The sequence below is a fragment of the Cornus florida genome, unplaced genomic scaffold, assembly GCF_030987335.1.
Source record: "Cornus florida cultivar Cherokee Brave unplaced genomic scaffold, ASM3098733v1 CherokeeBrave_3.0.0_Hap2_Chr04, whole genome shotgun sequence".
Taxonomy (NCBI): domain Eukaryota; kingdom Viridiplantae; phylum Streptophyta; class Magnoliopsida; order Cornales; family Cornaceae; genus Cornus; species Cornus florida.
Window position 1 is genome coordinate 84,334,514 of NW_026775574.1, and position 26,647 is coordinate 84,361,160.

The window sequence follows — 26,647 nt, forward strand, 5'->3', positions numbered from 1 at the left end:
GTGTAATAATTCTGCCGTGCTCGTGTTTCGTATCAACCCATACAAAGATACTTGTGTCCTAACACAACAAAAGAGCATGACCCGCAAACATAGGAAGATTAATTAAAAAATAATTACAACAGCTTTGATACTCTTACTATTGGCTCTTGTATGAAGCAGTGTGAGTAACTCACATGCTGCAAATCGGAGGGGAAATACATTGTTCATTGTTCCTTCATTGCAATTGAATACAGCGGTTGATTCATGTCAAAAGTATATAAAGAATAAAAATGGTATAGAATCTTCGCTCAGAATTAAATAACAAAAATCCTCAATTCAACTGGAGTTTCAAAACGAACCAAGTATTCATACTATCCAACAAAAATGGATTCTTCTCTTTCTTTTGTCACAGGAAAAACAGAACTCTTCCTATCCTTTTCTTTTTTCCCCGAAGATGTGTAAGCAATATTTATTCTGTTGCCTCAATAGCTGCATCTGTGTCCGATCAAACAATAGGAAAGGTTTATCAACTCCAAAATCAGAAATTGGTAATATATAAGTTCTTGGAAGATCAAGTGGATTTGTTTTTCGGATTCTCCTCTCCAAGCAAGTCGTCGTATGTAACAGGCACCCGTATTCTATCATAAACAGATATGTGTTTCACCCCAGCATTGGACTGTTCGAGTTGGTTTTCCACAGGGGGCACTAGCTGTGCACCATCTGAAACAATGGCTGTAGCCTCATCCGTGAATGCATGGGCAGTTGTTTTAGAAGAAACTTCTTTTTTCTGCACCAGTGCTTGCCTGTTGTTCTGTTGCTTGAATTGTTTCTGCAAAATGTGTAAAAAACTTAATTAATAAACATATAAATAAAAAGGCTTCAGTTATCATACACTATTTCAAAATAAAAGAATATGTAGGGAGTCATGAAGCATATTACAATTGGACAACATGAAAAAGGTGTACTAGATCGTAGTTCATAGAAGTGAGAAGCCATGGTGGCTATGTTATAATATACAACAATTAGAATGGAATTAAAAATTAAAAAAGAAGCATTAGAATAGGGTTTACATGCTTGTTTTGCTATTGCACTGTTATTATGGCTCAAATTAGAGGTAATGCAGGGACAACCCCCAAAACTGTTGGACAGTGGTATTCAGAGTGACAAGATAGTATACAAATTAGTGTGTGTATAGCCAATCCAACTACGGAAAAAACAAAAAAAAAAAAAAAAAAGGTCTATTAGATTGTATTATTAATTTACTTGTAAACCAGTAGAAACTCTAATTGTTACAATATTTCTGCATGGCCTAATAGCAATAACATGTGATATGGCCATTTACTTATAAAGATGAAATTTAATTAATAAACTGTCAATAACATGTGATAGTTACCTATTGTTTTGGTCTTCCATTCATATTTATACATTGCTATACTATTCAAGTAGGGAGAGAGGAAGAGGGGGCAGCGTCTGAAGAACTCCCAAAAATCTTTTTACATCTGTGCATTGTCATACAATTTGAGTCATAAATAAAATGAGATGACTAGGTGACCTAAAGAAAGACTGCATTTTGATAAGAGAAGAAAAATTCTGACAAAAAGTAAAGAACGTAGATTTCCTTCCATTTGGATACCTACATTACGCTTCACAAATGGATGGATATAATTGATAAGAAAACATAAATTATATTGTATAATGCACACATGACTATTGCACAATTTGAGAAGAATGGGATCTAGATCAGCTTTCTACCAAAAAATGCCGCCTCGAAAATTAAAACAAGCCAATTTCATGCATTCAGGGGGGACTACAGATATATATATATATATATATATATATATATATATATATATATATATTGTTTCGGATAGGTAGGACTATAATTCATTATCAATGAAGCATCAATTTTCTAGTCCAGTGCCATGAACAAGACCACATGAGCAGTCTGGAGCATCAATTTTCTAGGCTAATGCCATAAACAAGACCGCATTAGCAGTCTGGATTCTGGTACCATCTATTGGTTCTTGGCTATCCAAATATCCACAAAATATCAAATCCTCTTCTTGAGCCATGATACTGGGATTAAAATGCAATATAATCCCATATTGAGGATCCAATGCTCCTTTTAGAACATGCACACAAAGTGCTGCATCATAATATCATATATGCTCCAATGTAGGCATATGTATCCATAAATATATAATTGAAAAAAGTAAAGCAGAAGCAGTCCCATTGTTAAGTGCATATCGTTTGATGAGGATTTTTTAAATTTTACACAAAAAGTATTGTAACGCACCTCAAATTCCTTCCCTTTTGTCATTATCTCTTTGTAGGCATTTGGCTCGCGTGTTTTGAGGATGTTCCATAATATGCCACCACCCGACCGAAAGCGTTTTCCATCAGCTGTTTTCTGGCCTCCACAAGCCTGAATTGCATCCACCTGCAATTATATATTCAAGTGCATAATGGAGATAAGAAGAATGGAGGAAAAATGGCGCAAGTAATAACAAATCAACCCTCAAGAAACAATATACATTGTAGCATGTTTTCAGAAAAATAAAAATTCAGTGGAATTTCAAATAGTCAACAGCTGGACTCCTCAGTACACAAATTCATGTAAAACATATAAAAAGCAATATTTATAAGAAAACAAACAAATATTAAATTCATAGAAGTTACTACATCAAGCACGCTTAATAAAAAAAATGCATTTTCCCCATAAGATTTGAGCTATAACTTTTTCCAAATTCTCTTTTTACCTAAAGACATAAGCCCTGTGTTCACATGTTTGTACCACGCTAATATCTCAGCCATCTATCTATGAATAGCAATCAGAGTTAAACAGTTTTTATGTCATTCTATCATAATAATCTGCCCACACACAAACACTTGCATTTAAATTCGGAACCTGGTTTCAATTGAAAAAAAATGGCTTGGCCACATACTTGCATTCTAGAATTTCTACACAAAATAAATTAAATAAATAAATAAGTAAAAATTGATATCATAAGACTGCAAGGGGGTAAAGTCTTAAATCTTTCACACTAAAACCTAAACGATGCAAGTTAGAGTCATCATAATAAACATGCTCTTAAGCATATATTTTCTCCATCTCAAAGTAAGTGTCATGCTTTCCTTTTTAATCTGTCCCAAAATAATAGTCCACTTTCCTTTTTCAAACAATATATTTCACATCTTTCCATATTATGTCATTTGAGTTTAAAATTTCAAACTTCAATATTCAAAACTTAAAAGGGCAAGTTAGTAATTTTCCAGGCAGACAATGCATGTCCAAACTATAGAAAATTCCTGGAATAATTGGACCAATTTCAGTTTGTTCAAGAGGATGTCATGTTTAAGTATCTCATCAAAATATCAAAAATCTCAGACCCTCCCTCTGCCAACCAAAAAGAGAAAAAGAACTGCTACTAAGGATAGTAGTGCAAACTCACTTAAAAATTCATGAAATCAAATACTATTATTAAGCAAAAGGTTTGAAAATATCATTTCAATTCAAAACTCAAATAAAAACTTGGCGATTCCAATGATAATGGAATTTGAAAATTTCAGTAGCTTTATAAATAATTTTTAAAAATTAAATAAATAATAAAAATAAAAAGAGAGAACAGACTGACACAGAGGACTGAATTTTTCCATCTCATTTGAAAATTATTTTTCTTTCTTATAGGATCTATTATCGATAAATTTTCTAGTCATAAGAGTGTCTATATGCGTACCAAGTTATGGAACTGCAAAATGATATGTGAAATCATTTGATATCAACCTACACCAATGGGAAACAACAAAGCAGTTCATCCTGGACATATCTCGGCTCAGAGTTCCACATGACTAAAAGCAATGAAATCGATTCTGCAAGAGACATCTGCGAGGGTATGAAAACAACATTGAGCATCAGAAACTAAGAAAAGCATTAGATCGTCAAATAGAGTGAACTATCACTGTCAGCTCTAAGCTGTTCCAAGATCAATTGGATCCCAGATTCTCACCTTTTCTTGCAAAAACCAAGTGGGACAATCCTGTCTTTACCTATGCCGAAGAGTAAAGACTTCCTAAAATTTCAACCTTAAGGGGCACTGAAAGCGGCAGCAGCTGGATCATAAGGGAAGAACATCCTTAGGAGTACTCTACTCACATTGTTACTTTAAGCCCACTCACTCAATGACAGTCACTAGGCCAGGAGACTCGGGACTATGTGAAAAAAAGCCTGAGGGTACAGCAAGGGATAGACTAACACACACTTTGTGCACCCAAAGGGACAGAGACAGGTGGAATTTTGATGGAGAAAAGTTTAACATAGCACAAACTCAAACTTACGCTATAACATACAGGAAAAAAAAAACTATCCCAATCAGTGCCAAAAACACAGCCAACCAGATACCATATATAATACCTCCACCATAGTACCAACATGCATACTTCCTGAAGATATCATGCAGATGTGATCTTGCCGCTCAAAGAAGTCTCATCAAACATAATTAAATTTAACATACAACCTAATTAGCAATGTCATGGAGATTTATCATGTCATTAGATTTTGCCACATACAGTGATTGATACTCGTATTGATATCACATATATCCCAACTCTTGCCTCGCGCAATGTTTAAGGTTGCGGTCTAAGAGCAGCCACTTTGTGTACAAAATCAATAAATAAATAAATAATTGTCAAATGTTAGGTTTTTCTCCAATCTATCCCTTCCAGCACCACATACATATGTGAGATGCATACTGGGTAACGCATAGAAACCAACTATAACATAGATCATTCATTAGTCATGGACATGAGAGAGTACATGCACAAGACAAGTAATATCATCAAAATATATATTCCGGCACCAAAAGCACAAGTAATTTGTGTTCAAAAAATTTATAGACAGCAGTTGCATTTATTCTTTTTCAAGAGTTACATTCATATTTTTTCAATGCATATCAGTAGCAATTTGACCGACTTATCTGCTTACTACCTTTATTTTCAATTTTGCAGATCAGATGAATATTCTTGATAAAATCCTCATTGAAGGAAAGAAAAGCAGCCACAAGACCAGGTGACCTGTTATTTCTACGATAGAATTAAAATTTACAACATAAATGCTTGTGAAAAGGCGAGTTAGCTGACACAATCAGGCACTAACCATTAGTCGACTTCCAATGCCTTCTCATGAAAGAGAATGGCAACAATGGTAAAGCGCATTTTGTCCCCATGGAGGAATAACTTATGCACCATTTTTTATATCAATATCACTAACACAACATGTCTCTGCAGCAATAAAGAAGACTTGGCACCTGAGAATTTTAAAGGAGTTTTATGTAATAACAAATGATGAAGTCCTGAAAACTTTTTATACCCACACATACAGCAATATCAATTAATATACATATACCATTTGCTCACACATTCCGTGCAAAGAAGCATCATGGTCTTATAAGTTCTTATCCTAGCAATATTTGCAATTCTTTAAATAATATATAAATGATCATACGGTGCAACAATGATCCAAGACTATATTGCATGAAAGAAATTAAAAAAAAAAAAAAAAAAATACCTCTTTGACAAGATCACTCAAAGCAGATGCACCTAGACAACCCACAGCAGTCCATATCAGGTATGATTTTCTTTCTTTCAAGCGCTTACAAACATCTAAAACAAACCTGCACATAACGTGAATGTAACAGCAGTCAGTTCTCAATCATGAACTCCCTCTTCCTCAACATTAAAATTAATAACCCTCTTTCACCATTCTACATCTTTCAAGTTTAACTGTATAAGAGAAGGTAACAGAACACATAAAATGGTGGAAAAGAAATGCTTCTTTTAGTTGGATTCACGTTCTTAAGCAAACAAAATGGAATGCCAAGTAACAGAATACAATAAAAGAAACCAACTATCATAGTAATAAATCAACAGAATAGATGTAATTCTACAATGGAAGTACCTACTGAGGACATGACAAAAGAAGATTCGCTAAGACGGATTATTAATGAGAAACAATGACCAAGGATCACACAAATAGGAGTAGCATGACTCGAGTTAAAGATGCTACAAGAACAAGTAATGCCAAAAGTTGAGTAAAAATCATGTCATGACTAATAATTTAACACTAGATTTGGCCCTAAATATAGCAAAATAATGGAAGAGGGTATGATCTCAACAGGGCAGGTTCCGACAGGCACTCTTATTGCGAACCCAACCCATGAAGAAAAAATACTTCTCAAACCCCACCATCCTGCTCCAGCCCAGGATGTGTGATTTTGAAAACAAAATCCAATCCTAAATATATTTTTTAATATGCATATATATACATATAAGCAAATGCTTAAACAATTATATGTATACATTCTTAACTTTGTACGTAAAAATTCAGATGATCCTAAAAAGAATGAAAGGAAAAACCCAAAGAACAACTATTGACATATATTTTTTTTTGTTACCAAATCTAAATCAGGGTAAGTTGGGGTTTTGACTCTCTTCCCTAAACCCACCCCTAACTTGATTTAGGTAACCCAAATCTGTCAGTAGGACAGGTAGAGACGGGAACCCATCTGGGTGGGTAAATCTGCCATCCCCAGTAGAAGATTGTGGAGCCAACCTCAAGTAGTTGTGTACATGTTTTCTTTTTTTAACTTGAGTTCAAAATTGAACTGCACATCTATCTACTCTGTCAGAAACATCCCTTTATACATTATTATTATCAGAAAATTTACCTTGATACATTGTTATTATTCGGAATAAAAGAGTAGTAAAACTCTGTCATCTAGAAAGCAGCTCAACATATACTTATAAAAAAACTAAACTAAATTACAAAAAAAAAAAAAAGAAAAGAAAAAAGAAAAAGAAAAAGAGCAGCTCAAGATATGACATTTCTTGTTCTGAAAATAAACTGCCCTTTTGAAAGGGCCAAAAATCTTAAAATAACAACCCACCTTACCATTAGGTCTATTGTACTGAAAGGCCCAGGGTGAAATATAATAAACTGGTTGTAATGTAAAATTAGGTTTTATTTATCATATGCATTTGGTAATAAACAGGAAATTAGAAAATACCTACATGAAGCACACCATTTCTTTACATAACCAAAAAGATGAGAATGTTTGGCAGAACAAAAAAACCTGTTAATATCTGTGACATTTGGCCCTGAACCACCTTTTCTTCTCCTATTCTTCCTCTTATTATTCTTACGTTTGCGATTCTTGCTACAAGATTCTTGATTTACTACATTAACATCTCCAGCACTGCTTTGTCCCCGTTCAATTTGTGAGTTCTGCTCCACAAGTTCTCCTTCTTCTAGATCAAGCATCTCAACATCCTCGACATCTTCCAAGTTATCCACTTCGTATATGGCATCTAATATGCTCTCTACTCCGTCCATGAAACCAGCTAAACTGCAATGGCTCAAAGGAATAAATCATTGGAAATTATAATCTACTAATAATCCATTAGAACAAAGACCATAATTAACACATAACAACCTCCTCAAATCGTATATATGATTAAAAAAAAATTTAAAAAAAGGGCAAGGGTAATACATCAACACATAGTATCTCACAATGCCAAAATAATATAATATATATTACATTATCAAATTTAATTTTTGCTCATTTTATCTTATCTACAATACCATAAATGTAACCAAAAAGAAACTATGTTACACAAGTAATTAAATTCATCATTTAAGCAATTAAGCACAAAACCAACAAATAAACAAAATAAAAATAAATAATAAGACAAATAGGTTAAAGTAAACCTCCTTCATGTTCATCATTCATCACATACAAGTCATAAGTTCAATCAAAACACACGAAATAGGGAAATAGAGCCACACACACACATATATATATATGCAGTAGCCACCACCAATGCACCAACTCTTCAATTTTTTAATGTGTAACTGTGTGTTTATATATGTTTGGACGGCAGAAGCGGGAAATAAAGCAACCACACACAATAAACACGGTGAGAAGAGATTCACTACATAGATATTTCAACAGTATAGAATTTCCAACACCATGTACAGACACTATACATAACAGTGGTACTGATGAGGTATTTTGTGTAAGTAGCATATTTTGTGTAAGATGCACAGTGCTGGCGGCGGCAGCTTCTATGACCACTGGCGGTGGTGGGGGCTGTGAACAACGATGACAAAGAGGGAGTTTGAATGCTGTGGCGGTGGTGAAAGTGCAGTTTTGGTGTTAAAAATGGGTGGTGGTTAGTGGGGCGATAGTAGTTGTGAAATATGAAATGATAGGAGAAGTGAGAAATGGACCAGATTGTTGAAGGAGAAGAGAGAGGAAGCGAGAGAAAGGGGGAAAAAACCTGGAGAGTAATCGCCGCCGCTGGCGGTGGACGATTTGGTACTAGGGTATCTTTTCCCACTATGCCTCAATGTATGAAGTGCAATTTAAACCATATCTGAAAATTAAGCAATGTTCATCAACAATATGCTTCTCGCATTTCGAAGAAACCCTAGCTACTATCGAAATCATTCACGTGCTTCATCTATAAAATCGAAACACTAGCATACATGCAGAAGATATACAACTATGATAAAAAATAAATAAATAAAGGAGATAAAAGATTCCATAAACACGCGGAGTTACTTAATTGTAATCTTGCTAATCTCCCAAACACAAACCCTAATCTTACCCTTCGACTTCGAGCCTTCGAGGAGCGACAGGAGCCCTAGAACACAGTTCCTTTTTTCATTTGTTTTTTTCTTGATTCGAAAAAACATAAAAATGGCTAAAGAAATTCAGTGGCTAAAAGACAGCCGAACTGAACAAAATTTGAGCCCATAAACCCAAACGTTTTGTTTCTATTATGGGCCAACATTTTTTTTTTTTTTCTGATCAGCATTTTTTTATGTAGGATCAACTTTTGTTTTGGTCCAAATTTTGAGGCCTAGTATAACTATATAGGTTGGGCCAATTTTTGAGGCCCCTCAAATTTGGAGGCCCTAGGCGACCGCCTAGGCCCGGGGCGGGCCCTACATACGTTTGTTCGGTTTTTGATTTGATGAGTGTGGTCAATCCTAAATTTTTTCTTTCCAACGCTACGGTTAACCAAATTTTATAATAATTTTGTCATTCCTCAAGGCATTATAGACTTTTCATACTCAAAACATCTTCTAACAGCAGGTGAACGGGTTTAATGGATCTAGCTGTGCGTAATTTGTCTAAATTTTTTGGGAGGTGAGTATAATTTATTCAAAATTTTAACTCAAAATAAATTAATAAAAAATAAAAGTTTTGATTTTGAGTCCACCCGTCCAACTCGCACCCCCTAATTACACCACTCTCCAATACTATGGCTTAATTTAAGCTATGCCCCTTTATTTGAAAATTTTTAACATAATTCTAACCGATCATAATTTTGACATGTGAATAAATGTGTTAGGTTTTATTCATATTTTTGCACATAAATATATCTGGTACGTCCTAGTCTTTCAAAATAGAAGGTGACATGAGTTTAAATTCCTCTAAAGATAAAATGAGTGTATATCTGTATTGTTTTTTAAGATATAAATAAATACAAGTAATAAATAAAAATCATCCTCAGACTTAGAATTTTCACATTCCCGTGTGTTGGTCAATCCATCAAAATCAACTTTAGTCCATCGATTTGAGACCAAAGGAATTTGGCCTACATTACTATTGTATTTTTAGCCAAATAAGTTTTCACAAATTATAACATGATTACTGAAAAAGTTACTTAAATAAAAATTTAGAAAATACGGAGAGTGAAAATTTTATCTGATCATCAAATCAGGTTCCAAGAGAATTTTTTTTTTTTATTTTTTTTTTTAAAGCAAATGTATCGTCCCACAATACACGCACTAATTAATAGATTTTGGACCGGGCATAGTTGCTTCAATTTCTTGTTTCCAAACAGTAAATCTTCGGACTTATCTTTCTAATTGTTGTCCTATTCACCAAAATGTAAGGGGCGCGAATCATCTGCTGTGCGATTCCCATGCCGTTTCCTACAATGAGCAGTAAGTGGCCTTGGTTTGGCCACGTTTTACTCCACTTAACAGACACTAAGAGTGTGTTTGGCAATTACACCAAGTAACATTTCACCACCATTTATAAGTAACATCACAGAAGTCTAAAAGTAATATCACATGGTCTAAAAAGTAACATCACCACCATTTAAGTAGTGATGTTACCCTCTTACAAATGGTGATGTTACTTTTTAGACTATGTGATATTACTTTTAGACTTTTGTGATGTTACTTATAAATGGTGGTGAAATGTTACTTACAAATAGTGGTGCAATTACTACTTAAATGGTAATGGTAGTGATGTTACTTTTTAGATTGTGTGATGGTACTTATAAATGGCGGTGAAATGTTACTTATAAATGGTGGTGTTATTTGAAATTAAAAGTGGTGATGTTTCCTTTTGCAAATGGCGATGTTACTTTTTAAATTCTGTGACGTTAGTTATAAATGGTGGTGAAATGTTGTGGTGTAATTGGCTACGACTTAGTGTCCGTTAACTAAAAAATAATATTGCCAATTATAGTAAGAAACTGTATAGGAATCTCACTACAGGTGATTCGCACCCAAATGTAAGTTGCCAACCCGGGCTCAAATCCCCTGCTGTGAGTTACCCTGCAGTCCCCTGCTGTGAGCTGATGAAAGGCCTTAATTTGGCCACGTGTGCTTCAGTTTGTAATATGTCTGTGGGCTCCACTAAAATGGTGCAAAACGCATTATTCCGTTAAATCTGTCTTCCGTTAAATATTCATCTCTCGGCATCTCTGAAAAAGCCCAAAAGAGCCAGCTCTACAAATTAATTAAGCCGTCTCCAAAAAATTGGGTTGAGCCATCTCCACATTTCTTCTTGAGCCAGCTGTCCATTATTTTTTTTTTCTTTTATTTTTATTTTTTTTTTGCTTGGCAAGGAGCCGGCTCTAAAAATTCTGATCACAGGAACTCTGATCACCTTCACCATCAAAATAAGTTATTGACACAGTTCTGTAAAACTAATTTCACACCTCTGTAAAACTAATTTGACACCTAAATTTAACATTTTTTAATTCTTTCATTTGTCAACTGTTAGTGTAAATTATGATATTTTTCTACTTGAAATTGACATTGGTTAAGCATTCTAGCATATTTGAAATGTTGGATAATTGTAGGATTTTTTTCTATAATCTTCAATAACCATTCTAGTGAATGTAAAATCTTACATAATTGTTTTTTTTAACTGAGTTGGCTTCATTAGGTACCAATTTGTTATCCAAATATTTTTTCTTCTCATGTATGCGGCAATTATACATTTCACAGGTTATTATGTGACATTTATGAGAAAAAATACATTGTGAAGTTTAATAAGTAGGGACACTGATTACCTTCACCATCAAAATAAGTTATTTACATAGTTCTACTAAACTAATTTCACACATCTGCAAAACTAATATCACACCTAAATTTAACATTTTTTTATTATTTCATTTGCCATCCGTTAGTGTAAATTATGATTTTTTTTTTACTTGAAATTGACATTGGTTAAGCATTATAGCGTATTTGAAATCTAGCGTAATTGTAAGATTTTCTTCAATAATCTTCAATAACCATTCTCGTGAATGTAAAATCTTCCGTAATTGTTTTTTTTTTTAACTGAGTTGGCTTCATTGCGTACCAATGTGTTATCCAAATATTTTGTCTTCTCATGTATGCGACAATTACACATTTCACAGGTTATTATGTCACATTTCTGAGAAAAAATACATTGTAAAGTTTAATAAGTAGGGACACTGATCACCTTCACCATCAAAATAAGATATTCACACAGTTCTACAAAACTAATTTCACACCTCTGCAAAACTAATTTCACACATAAATTTAACATTTTTTAATTCTTTCATTTGTCATCCGTTAGTGTAAATTATAATATTTATTTACTTGAAATTGACATTGGTTAAGCATTATAGTGTATTTGAAATATTGGATAATTGTAGGATTTTCTTCTATAATCTTCAATAACCATTCTAGTGAATGTAAAATCTTCCATAATTATTTTTTTTTAACTGAGTTGGCTTTATTAGGTACTAATGTGTTATCCAAATATTTTGTCTTCTCATGTATGCGGCAATTACGCATTTCGCAGGTTATTATGTGATATTTATGAGGAAAAAAACATTGTAAAATTTAATAAGTAAGGACACTGATCACCTTCACCATCAAAATAAGCTATTCACACAGTTCTGTAAAACTAATTTCACACCTCTGCAAAACTAATTTCACACCTAAATTTAACATTTTTTAATTCTTTCATTTGTCATCTATTAGTGTAAATTATGATTTTTTTTTACTTAAAATTGACATTGGTTAAGCATTCTAGCGTATTTAAAATCTTCGATAATTGTAGTATTTTCTTCTATAATCTTAATAACCATTCTAGTGAATGTAAAATCTTGCATAATTGTTTTTTTTTTAACTGAGTTGGCTTCATTAGGTACCAATGTGTTATCCAAATATTTTGTCTTCTCATGTATGCGGCAATTACACATTTCACAGGTTATTATGTCACATTTCTGAGAAAAAATACATTGTGAAGTTTAACAAGTAGGGACACTGATCACCTTCACCATCAAAATAAACTATTTACACAGCTCTGCAAAACTAATTTCACACCTAAATTTAACATTTTTTAATTCTTTCATTTGTCATCCGTTAGTGTAAATTATGAATTTTTTTTTTCTTGAAATTGACATTAGTTAAGCATTCTAGCGTATTTGAAATCTTGGTTAATTGTAGGATTTTCTTCTATAATCTTCAATAACCATTCTAGTGAATGTAAAATCTTCCATAATTGTTTTTTTTTTAACTGAGTTGGCTTCATTAGATACCAATGTGTTATCCAAATATTTTATCTTCTCATGTATGCGGCAATTATACATTTCACAGGTTATTATGTCACATTTATGAGAAAAAATACATTGTGAAGTTTAATAAGTAGGGACACTGATCACCTTCACCATCAAAATAAGTTATTCACACAGTTCTGTAAAACTAATTTCACACCTCTACAAAACTAATTTCACACCTAAATTTAACATTTTTTAATTCTTTCATTTGTCATCCGTTAGTGTAAATTATGATTCTTTTTACTTGAAATTGGCATTGGTTAAGCATTCTAGCGTATTTGAAATCTTGGATAATTATAGAATTTTCTTCTATAATCTTCAATAACCATTCTAGTGAATGTAAAATATTCCATAATTGTTTTTTTTTTTAACTGAGTTGGCTTCATTAGATACCAATGTGTTATCCAAATATTTTGTCTTCTCATGTATGCGGCAATTACACATTTCACAGGTTATTATGTCACATTTATGAGAAAAAATACATTGTGAAGTTTAATAAGTAGGGACACTGATCACCTTCACCATCAAAATAAGCTATTCACACAGTTCTGTAAAACTAATTTCACACTTCTGCAAAACTAATTTTACACCTAAATTTAACATTTTTTAATTCTTTCATTTGTCATCCGTTAGTGTAAATTATAATTTTTTTTACTTGAAATTGACATTAGTTAAGCATTCTAGCGTATTTGAAATCTTGGTTAATTGTAGAATTTTCTTCTATAACCTTCAATAACCATTCTAGTGAATGTAAAATCTTCCATAATTGTTTTTTTTAAACTGAGTTGGCTTCATTAGATACCAATGTGTTATCCAAATATTTTGTCTTCTCATGTATGCGGCAATTACACATTTCACATGTTATTATGTCATATTTATGAGAAAAAATACATTGTGAAATTTAATAAGTAGGGACACTGATCACCTTCACCATCAAAATAAGCATTTCACACAGTTCTAACAAACACATTTCACACACCTAAATTTATCAGCTCTTGGGATTTAATGGAGCCGGCTCTTGAAGTTCAATGGAGCCGGCTCTAAGTTGTTGAGCCGGCTCTTTGAGTTGGCAGCTGGCTCATAATAAATATGGAGTCGGCTCTCAGAATTTTTAGAGCCGGCTCTTTGCCAAGCAAAAATAAAAAAAAAATAATGGACAGCCGGCTCAAGAAGAAATGTGGAGACGGCTCAACCCAATTTTTTGGAGACGGCTCAATTAATTTGTAGAGCCGGCTCTTTTGGGCTTTTTCAGAGATGCCGAGAGATGGATGTTTAACGGAAGGCAAATTTAACGGAATAATGCGTTTTGCACCATTTTAGTGGAGCCCACATACATATTACAAACTGAAGCACATGTGGCCAAACTAAGGTCTTTCATCAGCTCACAATAGGGGACTGCAGGGTAACTCACAGCATGAGATTTGAGCCCTTGCCAACCCTATTCCACAAGAAAACAGGCTTTTATCCGAACGGCCGAACGGGCCCGCATCTCGTTAACCATTGAAAAACGTACCCAAAACTCATACTTAATTTAATATTTAATTTAGGAAACCGACATCATTAAAAGCGATTGATTTGGACACTTTATATTTTCTATTTTGTGGCAAAAATTAATATCTCTTAACAAAAGATAAAAATTAAAAAATTAAAAAACAAAAATGAGACTTCACTTTGAAAGCAATATCTAGAGTTTCAATAGATTATACGAAAGTAAGAGAAATTTATTACTATCTTATATTGTTTGTTGATAATTAATTATATCTCTTTTATTAGTAGAGAGGTGTCAAGACTTCATAATCTCAGCTCTAACAGCATGTTTTGCGTTGCTCTTGAAAAAAAATTAAAAGTGCTTCTATTTTTTTAAAAAATAGATTAACTTGTGTTTGGTATTTTAAAAAAAAAAAAAAAAATCATTGGAGTTTTGAAGCATTCCAATTTGCATGTACCATTATACATATGATTTTGTAAAATTTTTGTATAATGTACCCTTTAAAATTATTCTTTTCTAAAAATGTCTTCTTCTTTTTTTTTTTTTTTTTTTTTTTTTTTTCATAATTGATACTCACACTCACATGGCTCGTTGATTCTTTTCTAAAAATATCTACTTCTTTTTTTTTTCCCTTCCCTTATTACTCTTCTTAAAAAAAAAAAAAAAAAAAAAAAAAAAAGTGATAAAAGGTCGAGCTTTTCATTCTATGTACCATCAAAATCTATCAATAAATAAACTTATTATATTTTCATTCACAGGACATCATGGTCCTAAAAAATGAAGAGTAATACCTTTTTTGTAATTTTCACCACAAAATGGTGATAGGAAGTAGTATTTCCACTTCCATGTAGGAGGTTGAAATTCAGTGGGTATGTCAGGCGTCTTATTCCTCTAATCTTTGAATAAAAACAAAAAAAAAAAATAAAACAAAAAGCAAAACAAAGAAAAAAATGAAATTTGTTTGTAAGACTCTCATTAGCTTCATTAGAATTTAAGGATTTCTAATATAATAATTAATATTAAATTTATTTAAAAGTATGACTTAAATTTAAATTTAAATTTAAATTTCATGATTTAGATATTTGTTGTAAGTACATGTGCGACATCAAAATTAAAATATTTATCTACTAAAGAGTATAACATAATTATTTATACATCTCTATCACACCTCTTAAAAGTGTCAATCATAATTTTAAGGGTAAAAATTAGGTTGCAACTCAGCATGTTGGGCTAGTTGAGAGTACAACTTGAGCCGAACCCCACATGAGAAATATTCAACTTTTTCATCCTAACTATTTAATCCAAACTCAATCCATCAATATATTTTTAAACTCGAGTTTACAACTTTAAAATTTTAGGTTAAAAAATTGGGTTGACCAATCTCCATATTAAAACTTTAATTTAATTTTGAGTTAATTTCAGATTAAATTAATTCAAAACACAAAAAGTTTTTAATAAATTATTGCAAATTTTTAATAAATTACAAAAAAAATCTCAAAAAATTAATTCTCCGAAGTATTAACATACTATAAAATAAGATTTAAACAAAGGAAGTTGAAAAAGAAAAAAATGTGATCATAAATTGAGTACGATATTTAAAATATTTGAATATTATATATAACGTATTTATATATAAAAATAATATTAAAATTGGAATTTGGATTTGCTCGGGTTGTTAATAAAATCTAAACGCAATTCTAATTGCAAAAATAATTATCCAAACTTGTGAAAAATCAGACTAAGTTAGAGTTAGTTTTTTGTATTGCTAAGCACAAATTGCATCCCTAATAAAATTGAGATTTTAACTTTTGAATTTATGTACTCTTATATAATTGATGTCATGTTAATCCCAATTTATTTTACATTAGAAACTTAAATTATTAGAGAAAGATGTAAAATAAAATTATTTATGTCCACCAGCAATGTGTTAATATTTGAGACGCTCTATGCATGGGGATTGTCAACTAACCATATGTACAAAATAATTTTAAATTCACATTAACAAAATTTTTAGTTATATATATATATATATATATATATTAATTGATAAGAAATTCACACACATACTTTACATATTTAAAGATTCAAATCTTCACAATCTATTTTAAGAGGTAAATGAGATATTACATGCGCTTGATAATTTTATAATTACATCAATATATTTATTGTTCATATCTCTAATTTCACATCAAAGGTATCTCTCCCAATTGTATAACCTCACATTCTCATCGAGGAGGGCTCCACTACAAGCGAAAATTTTCTGCAAGATTTAATTTTTTTGTCAATGTAAAAATAATAATAAAAAAATTTTAATTTGACATTCCTTAAACTTTCAAATTCAACTTGAAACTCAATCTTTTAATTGAAAATTTGGTAGCATCCAGTCAAATAAAAACAAATGGATTATTGAGGAATGCACTTACACTCACACGCCACACAGTCTTGTGTAATTTATCACCATCCAAAATAGAATGTCCAGCAAGAAACTACCAATAGGCTAAGTGTTATAAGGGGGTTGTTCCATATTGGATAGGGATAGAAAGTAACATGGGCGTAAATGGGGAAGTATCACTATCCAATAACTAAAACTTTTGAATAAATGAGTAAATGCCCATTCTTTATAGTTAGTATCAGAGTCAGACCCAATCCTTAATCTGGTGTCACACCAAACGTCCGACTTGGAAGGCTTCCGAGTCTTCTCCCCGAGTAGACAGGGTGGTCCGACTGCAACGACGACGTTGCGGGGTTCAGATAAGGGAGAATCTTACAAAAGAAGACTTGTCCTACATCGGATCTAGATGGAAAGTGACATGAGTATAAATAGGCAAGTGTCTACCCATTATATTATGCCTGATCTTTGGTAACCTTGTGCTAAGTCATCACATTCCAAAATAGAATGTTCACTTCAAATAAATAAATAAATAAATAGACCTAATATTTTTTAGATTTGAGACTATAGATATTACTGGATTGTTGCTTTTAAATTATATCACTTGAAACTCATATATTGGTTATTTTATTTAATTTTTTACCAATAAATACGAGACTATTAAGGTCTGTTTGGTATGCTTTTATTTTTGACGTTTTGTTTTAACTTGGAACAAAACAATTATTTTTATTATATAGTGCTTTGAATAGTAATCAGAAGCATGTTAGGTAATTTGTTGTAAGATTTTTGAAAACAAAAATATGAAAACATGTTTGATAAAAAAGTATTACAATTTTTAAATATATAATGGTCAGTTTTAAAATATTATTTAAGAGTTTTTAACCTTTTTTTTTAAATAAAAAAAATTTACTATTTATCAATACAGTTCCAAACAATAACACCAAATTGGTGTTTGGATTTTTTGCTATACTGTGCAAAACAAAACAATTTTTACTAAACACACTCGACAAAAACAAAAATATTAAAAATAAAATGCATAGCAAACATAAGTCTTGAATCTTGATTGTACACTGTACATCCTTCATCTGCAAATGACAATTTTTATTTTTTGTCAAGGCGAAAAGTGTTATAAGTTTTAGATTAATAAACATAAAGAGTCAAAATATAACATTTCAAAATTCATCAAAAACACCCCTTCATTGTATTACCGAGACATCAAATAAAAAGTGGTTTCTTCGCTGTCAATAAATTAGATGAACTGATTTATGGTCAATAAATCAGATGAATGAAAAAAACAAAAAACAAACAAAAAAAATTGTCAGCATCACTGACCATTGAAGAAATGCAAGTGGCATTCCAGAGTCATTTGATGATAACAATTATTTTATTTTATTTGGACATAGATAATAAGATTTATTGAGCGGTTGAGAGTTGTACACAAGTGTAGCTTAGAAAGTTGGGATTCCCCGATATCATTAATTCATATTGTTTTTATGCACATAGATTCTAATCGATTCCATCCTGTCTCTTTCTCTGATAAAATTGATTACTTAAGCTAGTAGACAAACAAAGCCGTGTCACAACAAATTACCCAAGAGTGTGTGTGTGTGTGTCTATATATATATATATATATATATATTTTAACCTTTTTCAAATTTTGTGACCAATTGGAATAGTTTGGGTATAGTGGGTTTGTTTGTTTCAGTTTTTCTTTAAAATAATTTTTTTTTTTTTTTCTTTTTCAGATTTGGAAAAAAAATTTATAAAAAAATTTGCTTGATTTAGAAAATCGTTTTTTCTAAAACTCAGTTTAAATATAGAGAATTGTTTTGCGAATCACACAATTCACAAATCATACATACTCTAAAATTCTACCCAAAATTAACAAAATTTTCCCTCACAAGACTAGGAAAGTACCCGAATGGTATTGGGTAAATATATATATAAGAAAGTACCCGAATGGTAACACACACAAGATAGAGAAAGGGGAATGACAATAATTCATGTGCGATTATTATTATTATTATTATTATTTTTTTTTTCTCTCTTATTTTAAGCAAAGATAGAAGAAATAGTAAATACACCTTGCAAAAAAAAAAAAATTTTTTCTGTTCTCATCACTCAAGAAGTACAACGAACATTTCTATCTTTCTCTCTTTAATTTATTTTTTTAACTCCACTATTTTTATCATGTTAATTGTTACAGTATTGTTTTATTTTCACTTTTCTAAATTCAAAAGTATTTAGTTAAAACTATTCACTCATTTAAAAAAAATAAAATATGTTATTTTCTTTGTAACTTTTTTATTTTTCTCGATTAATTTGATTAGGTGTTGTTCAATAAAATTAAAAATTTATTTGACACTCTCTTAATTCCAAAATAAATATCTATTTTAGGTGTTGTTCAGTGTCTTCTTTAAAACTGTGACTCATCCAAAACAGATATCATATATATATATATATATATATATATATATATATATTTTGGGTTTGAAGCGGTAGTAACTAAATTTATTTTACTATGTATTACTGTATTACTTTGATACTTGGAAATTATTGTCGGTGAGGCTATCAAATTACACCCAACTTTCTCATTCATGATGGGACCCACTAAAAACCCAATCAACGAATCCTAATTGTACACGTCAGATCACGTTACTTTTAAAAGTCAAATTAGGGACTGTTCCATATACAATACTCCACACCATTAAATACCCCGTTTCTTCCGTTTATCCCTAAAACCACCTATTTATCCCTTTTAATATCTTCTCGCCGGGAACCACCATGATTCACCGTCTCGCCGGAGTAGTCTTCCTCCTCGCGCTCTCCACACTGATCGCCATCGACGGCCGTGATCTTCCCTCAGAATTGATCAGATTACCTTCCCAAGCCTCCAGATTCTTCCGTCGCTGGGGCGGTGCCGATGACAATAAAGTCGATGGTGACGACTCCGTCGGGACCAGGTGGGCGGTCCTGATTGCTGGATCTAACGGTTACTGGAATTACAGGCACCAGGTGATCAAAGCCCTAAAACGCATATTCGAGCTTATGATATGAATTGTTGTTATTGATAGTCGATTGCATCCTTGAATTTACTGGAAATTAGTGTATATTGTACATGTGCACATATATATATATATATATTGGTTGGATTTTTACTTCTATGGATTTTAATTTAGGTTTTCAGTTGCGATAGAAAAGGTGGGATAAGGAAGGTCGAGTTTTAAAACCAAATTAATATGTATCGGATGATTTAAAAGCTTATTTGGTGATTTTGAAAAAAAAAAAGAAAAAGGGTTTTGGTTACTGTATAGGTGATTCAGAAAAAAACTATTGATTAAAATTTATTGATTTTTTTTTTTTTCATCCGGGAATTAATAGTAGAATTAAGGTAGAGCTCATGAATTTTTTGTGCTCTGTTTTATTGTTGAGAAAATAGTATAAAATAAAAGAAAATGATTTAAACCTCAGGCTTTTCTTTATTGCATAAAGAGAGAGGCTAAAACTTTTACTAAACTAAGCTTACTACAACTTTGGGATTTGGTGATTCTTTGATTTTCAAACAACACAATATATGTAATGATCTATGTTTTATTTTGTTTGTTTCCTTACTTTACTTAGCAAACAAACAGCGGTTGGAGGAACGATTTTAGATAACAAGTTCTTCTGAACTACGTGATCATCATGCTATAGTCTATTATTTTCTGTTTTAAGAGTTATTTCCTTTAAAGTGTTACCTTTCCAGTTGGTATTTACTTTAATTTTGTTTTATATGGAAGGACCACTTTGAAATCACGCCTCATCAAACCCCAAATAAAGTGTTTGTTGAGTCTCTTTATAGGACCCATGGTTGGAAACTATTATTTGAATTGGGTGGACCACTTGGTTGTGTAAAATTATATTTAAATGAATTTTTTGGCTATGCGTATTGATTTATCAAATCCCTAAATTTAAGGACGGGGACATTGATAAATATCCATACTTTATAACATTCTCCTTTTGTTTTGCCTCTCATTCATGTTGAAGCTATAATATAGCATGAAATGTAATAGTGAGTTTTATGTGCAATCGTATGATAAATCTCAATTACTGGGTATGCTTGCTAGTCGGACACATTTTATATTCATACTCAATTGTCATGTGTCCAACGATGATACTTAACCCAATTAGAAGAGTCCATTTAAGTCACTAAACGGATCACAGTATCTCCTCATGTCCATGGATATTTATGGTTTGATACAATCTATTATAACATTTTTTTATGTTCTATCTAGAAACTTTGTCTAAGGCAATTTACCCACATTGCCTACATGGAACTGTAAGTTTCACATGAAATGGTGTTTTTTTTTTTTTTTTTTTGTCTGCTTTGTCTTATGTTTTAGATAATTTAAAGTGTCTTATTGTCTTCTTTTTGTTAATTTTGACATTGCCCTTCTTTTCTCAGGCTGATATTTGTCATGCCTATCAACTCCTTAAGAAAGGTGGGCTCAAAGATGAAAACATCATTGTTTTCATGTATGATGACATTGCTTTTGATGAAGAGAATCCCAGGCCTGGAGTCATCATTAACAGCCCTCATGGAGATGATGTTTACGAAGGAGTCCCAAAGGTCTGTTTCATTCACTCCAGCCATTAGCCCACTTGTAAAATTTCATTCTTTCTCATGTGGTTGATTTACACGTGGCAGGATTATACCGGGGAAGATGTTACTGTTAACAACTTTTTTGCTGCTATCCTTGGAAACAAAACAGCTCTAACTGGGGGTAGTGGGAAAGTTGTGGATAGTGGACCAAATGACCACATCTTCATATACTACTCTGATCATGGGGGTCCTGGGGTGCTTGGTTAGTAGCATTATTGTAATTTTTTATTTTTATTTTTTATTTTATTATTTTTTTTTTTTGAAAAGTAGCATTATTGTAATATTTAGAATACAAAATTACAATTGTGGGATTTTTTTTAGGTTTAAAGCTTTAAAATTAAAACACTTTTGCCTTTTCTACTCCACATCACTTTCCTCCCCACAAACAATCACACTCACTATCCAAAACTTTAAAGGACTCATGGTTTTAGAAAATGTCCTCTTCTAAAATCATAAAACTTAATTTGATTGTTACTACTTGCAATTTATTCTGTTTAAGATCCAATGCAGGCCATTCTTTCACACAAGTCTAAACTCAAAATTATCTGTTGATACATTGGAGAAAAATTACTTCTTGTAATTATTAGATATGTTCTTTTATTGATCTTTGTTGCAATGTGTCATATAATAAATGAGGTTAGGTCCTCTAATTACTGTCTATATCTGCTTAGTGTTTATCACGTGATGTGTTTCAGGGATGCCTACCTTTCCTTACATTTATGCGGATGATCTGATAGATGTTTTGAAAAAGAAACATGCTTCTGGGACCTATAAAAGCTTGGTAAAATTATATTCAGTGTTACTAAATGCATATTATATCTCTTTGGTGAACTCTAAATTTTGTTGGACCATATTTTGAAACTGCAGGTATTTTATCTTGAAGCTTGTGAGTCTGGAAGTATCTTTGAGGGTCTTCTTCCTGAGGGTTTAAATATATATGCAACCACAGCATCAAATGCAGAGGAGAGCAGTTGGGGAACTTATTGTCCTGGAGAGTATCCAAGTCCTCCCCCAGAATATGAAACCTGCTTAGGAGATTTGTATAGTGTTGCATGGATGGAGGACAGGTATCTCCAACATCTCTGATTTTCTGAAGTTTTGTCACTGAAGAAGGAAAATGCAACCCAACTGACATTAGGATCAGTTTGGTAGTATTAAAAATTTAAAAGTAATCGCAGCTCTAACATGTGACTCTATATATTAGAAAGAAAAAAAAAAAAAAAAAAAAGAACCAACTTTTAGCTGGATGGTATGACTTGAGCTAAACTGCTACTTTCACATGCAACTTATGCTTTGACCTCTTGGCACCATGATTTCTATTTAGATGTTCTCTAACAGGCAAAAGGTTAGAAAAACAATGTTCGAATGGTAAATCATTTTGTGCAAGTATTAATTAAATTTCTGACTTTGTTAACAGTGACATACACAATCTGCGGACAGAAACTTTGCGTCAGCAGTATGAATTGGTAAGATTTTTTTGGTGACTGATTTTTTTGAACAACTTAGGAAAAGTCACATCTTATGTATTACAACTGTTAAGAATTTTGAACAATTGGTAAGAATTGAAAATTGTTTATTTTATAAGCATATGCTTAAGTCCGTAAACCGATTCAGTATTCCTCAAATGGTGGGCCTGTGATATCTTCGTAAAAATCAGGAGTGTAGACAGTAGTATAGAAGTTGTCTCTGAAGGGTCTTACTCTGACTTGGCCAACATGCTTTATGCGTTCTTTTATATGCTCTTTAGAATTGCTTACATTGATTTTTAAGATTTACTATGCTGTCATTTGCAGGTTAAACTAAGAACTTCAAATGACAATTCTGCATATGGCTCCCATGTCATGCAATATGGTGATGTAGAACTTAGCAAGGAAAACCTTTTCCTGTATATGGGTACCAATCCTGCAAATGATAATTTCACTTTTGTGGATGCCAACTCCCTGAGGCCAACTTCAAAAGCTGTCAACCAGCGTGATGCTGATCTTTTACATTTCTGGGACAAGGTCAGTATAGATCTTTGTATACACCACGTTGAATTAATGAAATATGGGTTGGCTATTTTTATTTACATATTTAAGGACAAAAACTAAAATAAAAATAAAGAGATTAGAAATCGAGGAAGTTTTGTAGTGATTTAAGAAAAGAGAAAGTAAAGAATACTAGAAGAAACAAAAAAAATTTAAGAAGATAAAACTAATTCAATATGGAACAGGAGCCAAATATATGCAACTTGAATATGGTATGTAAAGGAAACTTGGTGGTAGAATGAGGAAGTCCAAGCAAATATTAAAACAGAAAGTTCATCATTAATCCAGCGTGGTCCCTTTTAACCGTGGGTGCTGGGGTATAGACTAGAATAGACTTAACCTTTGGCATTATTAAAATAAAGTGATTGCTGTCAGAATTTGAATCCATTCCTACGCTAGACAACCCAAATATTTGTTTTCATAGCTATGGATGAACTAACTAGCTTGTTGGGTTATATGTTTTAATGTTTTCTTGCTGATGATGTTGTTTTAATAAACGAAAATAAAGTAATTAGAGATTTATAAAGAAGCCATGAAATAAAGTGGATGTAAGATCAATAGAAAAAAAACTAACTAAATATGTAAAATATAACTAGCAAAATCAGGAATACGATGGGAAAAATAAATTTCATGCTTGGATGGATTGTATAAGTAGCTGCAAGTTGTGAGAAAAATAAATAAATAAGCTTTCTTCGTTGTGTACAAACATCATCAATCTGATCAAATATTGTTTTCCTTTTTTTTTTGACTGTTTATAGTTCCGCAAGGCTCCTGAAGGCTCTCCAAGGAAACTTGAAGCTCAGAAGCAATTTGCTGAAGCTCTATCACATAGAATGCACGTGGACAATAGTATAAAAATGATTGGAAAGCTCTTATTTGGAATTCACGAAGGTCCTGAGGTGCTGAAGACTGTCAGGCCCGTAGGGCAACCTCTTGTTGATGACTGGGAATGTCTGAAAACACTGGTAAAATTTTCATTTTATTACCATTTGCAATTGTTTAATTTTAATTTTCAAAAGTTATTACCCTTATCCCTGAATCCCAATTTGACCGAGGCATAAATGGCAAGGTTATTTATAGAGAGGTGTGGGTTTGGTATTCAACACCTCGCAAGCATAATCACACAAATCATGCCCTTGTGTCCAATCCTACTATCGTGGCATGCTATCCGATGCAATGACATTAATTAATACATCTTTTGATCATGTTACCTTCAAATTTCATTACAGAGACCTTTAATCATATACTTAAAAGTACAATTGCTCCACTTGCATCATTTTAGCATGCTTTCAACATTCCAAAGTCACCAAGGGTACCAAAATAGCAATAAGACATCATTTCAATCAAAGTGAACTTCATAAGAAGAAACACTCGTGTAGGCGCACATAAACCACATGGCTATCACATAATAGTCATGCTAGTACATCAATTCAACATTATAAACATAAAATTTATCAACTAGAATCATAGAATTCAGATCTTAGCACATATACACTACTAAATAAGCATTTTCTAGGGTTTGATCCATGTTTTCTTTGCATTTTATAGCCATAGTGTGTGTGAAGCATGCCTAGAACCCCCTACCTCAACTAGGAGCAAACCCTAGAAAATCCACCCAAGGCAAAGTAAGCCAAATGTAAAAAGAAAACTGTAGAAATGGAGCTGTCGTTGTGCTCTATGCTTTTCCTTCTATGGCAACTCCGGATTCAAAGTGCAACTAGATGATTCAAGGGCTTGAACTATGGATCAAAAAAATGAAAAATGAAAAGGAAGATAGGGAGAGAGATATAGCCGGCTACGGGAGAGGCTGAAAAATGCCTTCTTTATCCTCAGTCACTCATATATATACTAGCCTTACCTACTAAAGTCAAGGTGGGTCCCACTTCTCCCTTTCTATTTACCAAAATTCCATTTCTTAAGTTATATGCATTAAATTTCCATTTCGTGACATTATGAACGTGCTACTTGTTAATGCTATGTGAGAAAGCATGAGTTGAAGTGATAGATGCATTCGGTTTACGCATGATATGTGACATATATGTGAGATCACCAGAGAAAGGTTTGACACCCTTATGAGTGGAGGTTGTGTTGTCGTCGTGAGTTGTCCATCAGCCATTGGTGTGAGGAGTTTGCCTCCATCTTGATTGAGAGTGGGCATTCACGACTGGATGACTGTGCGTGACGGAGTGGTTGTGTGCACTCTGGGGGTGGATTGTTAGTCCTTGGGAGAGCAAGGCCTCTTCCCCTTCCTTGACCTAGTCCTTGTATGAGACTTCACAATTGGCGAGTTTCAATTTTTTCAGTAGTTTAATGTGGCTTTTTTGCATGACGTTACCTGTTCCTTCCTCATTCCAATGTTATGCATGGTCATTTGATGATCGGTGTTGAGGTTTCAAGGCCCATTTTGAGGTCGTGATCGTGTTGATCACATACGTTGACGGCTGTGTTTTGCTTCCGCACTTGGGCGTCGGGTCCGGTTTACCTTTCCATTTCTCATGAACTGGGTCTTCAGGATTCGGGGCAAGACAGTGGTTGAGGAGATCCCCCCCCTTCTTTTGGGTCCTATGGACTTAAAAAAATGCTAATTTGGTAGAGGAATCATTTCAGGCTGGATGCGCTTTTATAATATTATATTTTATCTTTTGTGCAGGTTAGGACATTTGAGACGCACTGTGGATCTCTATCCCAGTATGGAATGAAACACATGCGCTCCATTGCTAACATCTGCAATGCTGGAATAGGGAAGGAGCAGATGGCTGAGGCGTCCGCACAAGCTTGCGTCAGCATTCCTTCTGGTCCTTGGAGCTCCCTTCACAAGGGTTTCAGTGCATGATTGAAGTGGGGTGCACGTCTGAAAGACCAATTCCTTGAATGTATTCTGTATTTTGGTGTTTATATTCAAATTAAGGTCATCGTTTTGGTTAGTTGTTCGTCAGTACGATGCTTCAATGTAAATACAGCTCAGAAGCACATCCTTATCCGACCAATCTGTCATATGAAACTGGATGTTCCTACTGTTAAGTAATGTTACAATCTTAAATGCGTGATATACGATTATGAAACTGGATGTTTGTACTGTAAGTAATGTTACAATCTGAAATGCTTGATATACGATTTATGAAACTGGATGTTCGTACTGTAAGTACAACCTTAAATGCTTGATATATGATTTTGTATTAGCATGTGTCTACTTAAATTATTGATTGAAGCATCGAGTAGAAACAAAA

The 26,647-nt window shown here is 32.7% G+C and overlaps 2 protein-coding genes across 3 annotated transcripts; one reads left to right on the plus strand and one right to left on the minus strand.

The window, feature by feature from the left end:
* Positions 1-77: 77 nt before the first annotated feature.
* Positions 78-8,733, minus strand: LOC132303727 (uncharacterized). Of its 2 annotated transcripts, XM_059801118.1 has the most exons (6): positions 8,644-8,733; positions 8,314-8,409; positions 7,107-7,379; positions 5,543-5,648; positions 2,276-2,419; positions 78-808 (listed from the first exon to the last, which is right to left on the minus strand). In XM_059801118.1, exons 3-6 carry the CDS (start codon positions 7,364-7,366, stop codon positions 551-553), a joined length of 768 nt encoding a protein of 255 aa, XP_059657101.1. In that variant the 5' UTR covers positions 7,367-7,379; positions 8,314-8,409; positions 8,644-8,733; the 3' UTR covers positions 78-550. The 2 variants fall into 2 exon arrangements, with proteins under 2 accessions (XP_059657101.1, XP_059657100.1); XM_059801117.1 differs by lacking the exon at positions 8,314-8,409.
* A 10,713-nt stretch (positions 8,734-19,446) lies between these two features.
* LOC132303729 (vacuolar-processing enzyme-like) lies at positions 19,447-26,599 on the plus strand. The gene is made up of 9 exons (XM_059801119.1): positions 19,447-19,766; positions 21,196-21,360; positions 21,439-21,595; positions 22,089-22,174; positions 22,261-22,460; positions 22,811-22,859; positions 23,187-23,396; positions 24,179-24,385; positions 26,071-26,599. The coding sequence occupies exons 1-9, from the start codon at positions 19,536-19,538 to the stop codon at positions 26,251-26,253; spliced, it is 1,488 nt and encodes a 495-aa protein (XP_059657102.1). The 5' UTR covers positions 19,447-19,535; the 3' UTR covers positions 26,254-26,599.
* The last annotated feature ends 48 nt before the right edge of the window (positions 26,600-26,647 follow it).

Bases quoted from the DNA above. Each gene is read 5' to 3' on its own strand.
- LOC132303727 (XM_059801117.1), bottom strand. From the start codon at position 7,366: ATGGACGGAGTAGAGAGCATATTAGATGCCATATACGAAGTGGATAAC. The intron at 2,420-5,542 runs GTATTTTTTTTT...ATATAATTGCAG, and splicing joins TGAGTGATCTTGTCAAAGAG to GTGGATGCAATTCAGGCTTG. The intron at 809-2,275 runs GTGCGTTACAAT...CACATTTTGCAG, and splicing joins CAAAAGGGAAGGAATTTGAG to AAACAATTCAAGCAACAGAA.
- LOC132303729 (XM_059801119.1), top strand. From the start codon at position 19,536: ATGATTCACCGTCTCGCCGGAGTAGTCTTCCTCCTCGCGCTCTCCACA. The intron at 19,767-21,195 runs GTGATCAAAGCC...TTCTTTTCTCAG, and splicing joins ACTGGAATTACAGGCACCAG to GCTGATATTTGTCATGCCTA. The intron at 21,596-22,088 runs GTTAGTAGCATT...GATGTGTTTCAG, and splicing joins TGGGGGTCCTGGGGTGCTTG to GGATGCCTACCTTTCCTTAC.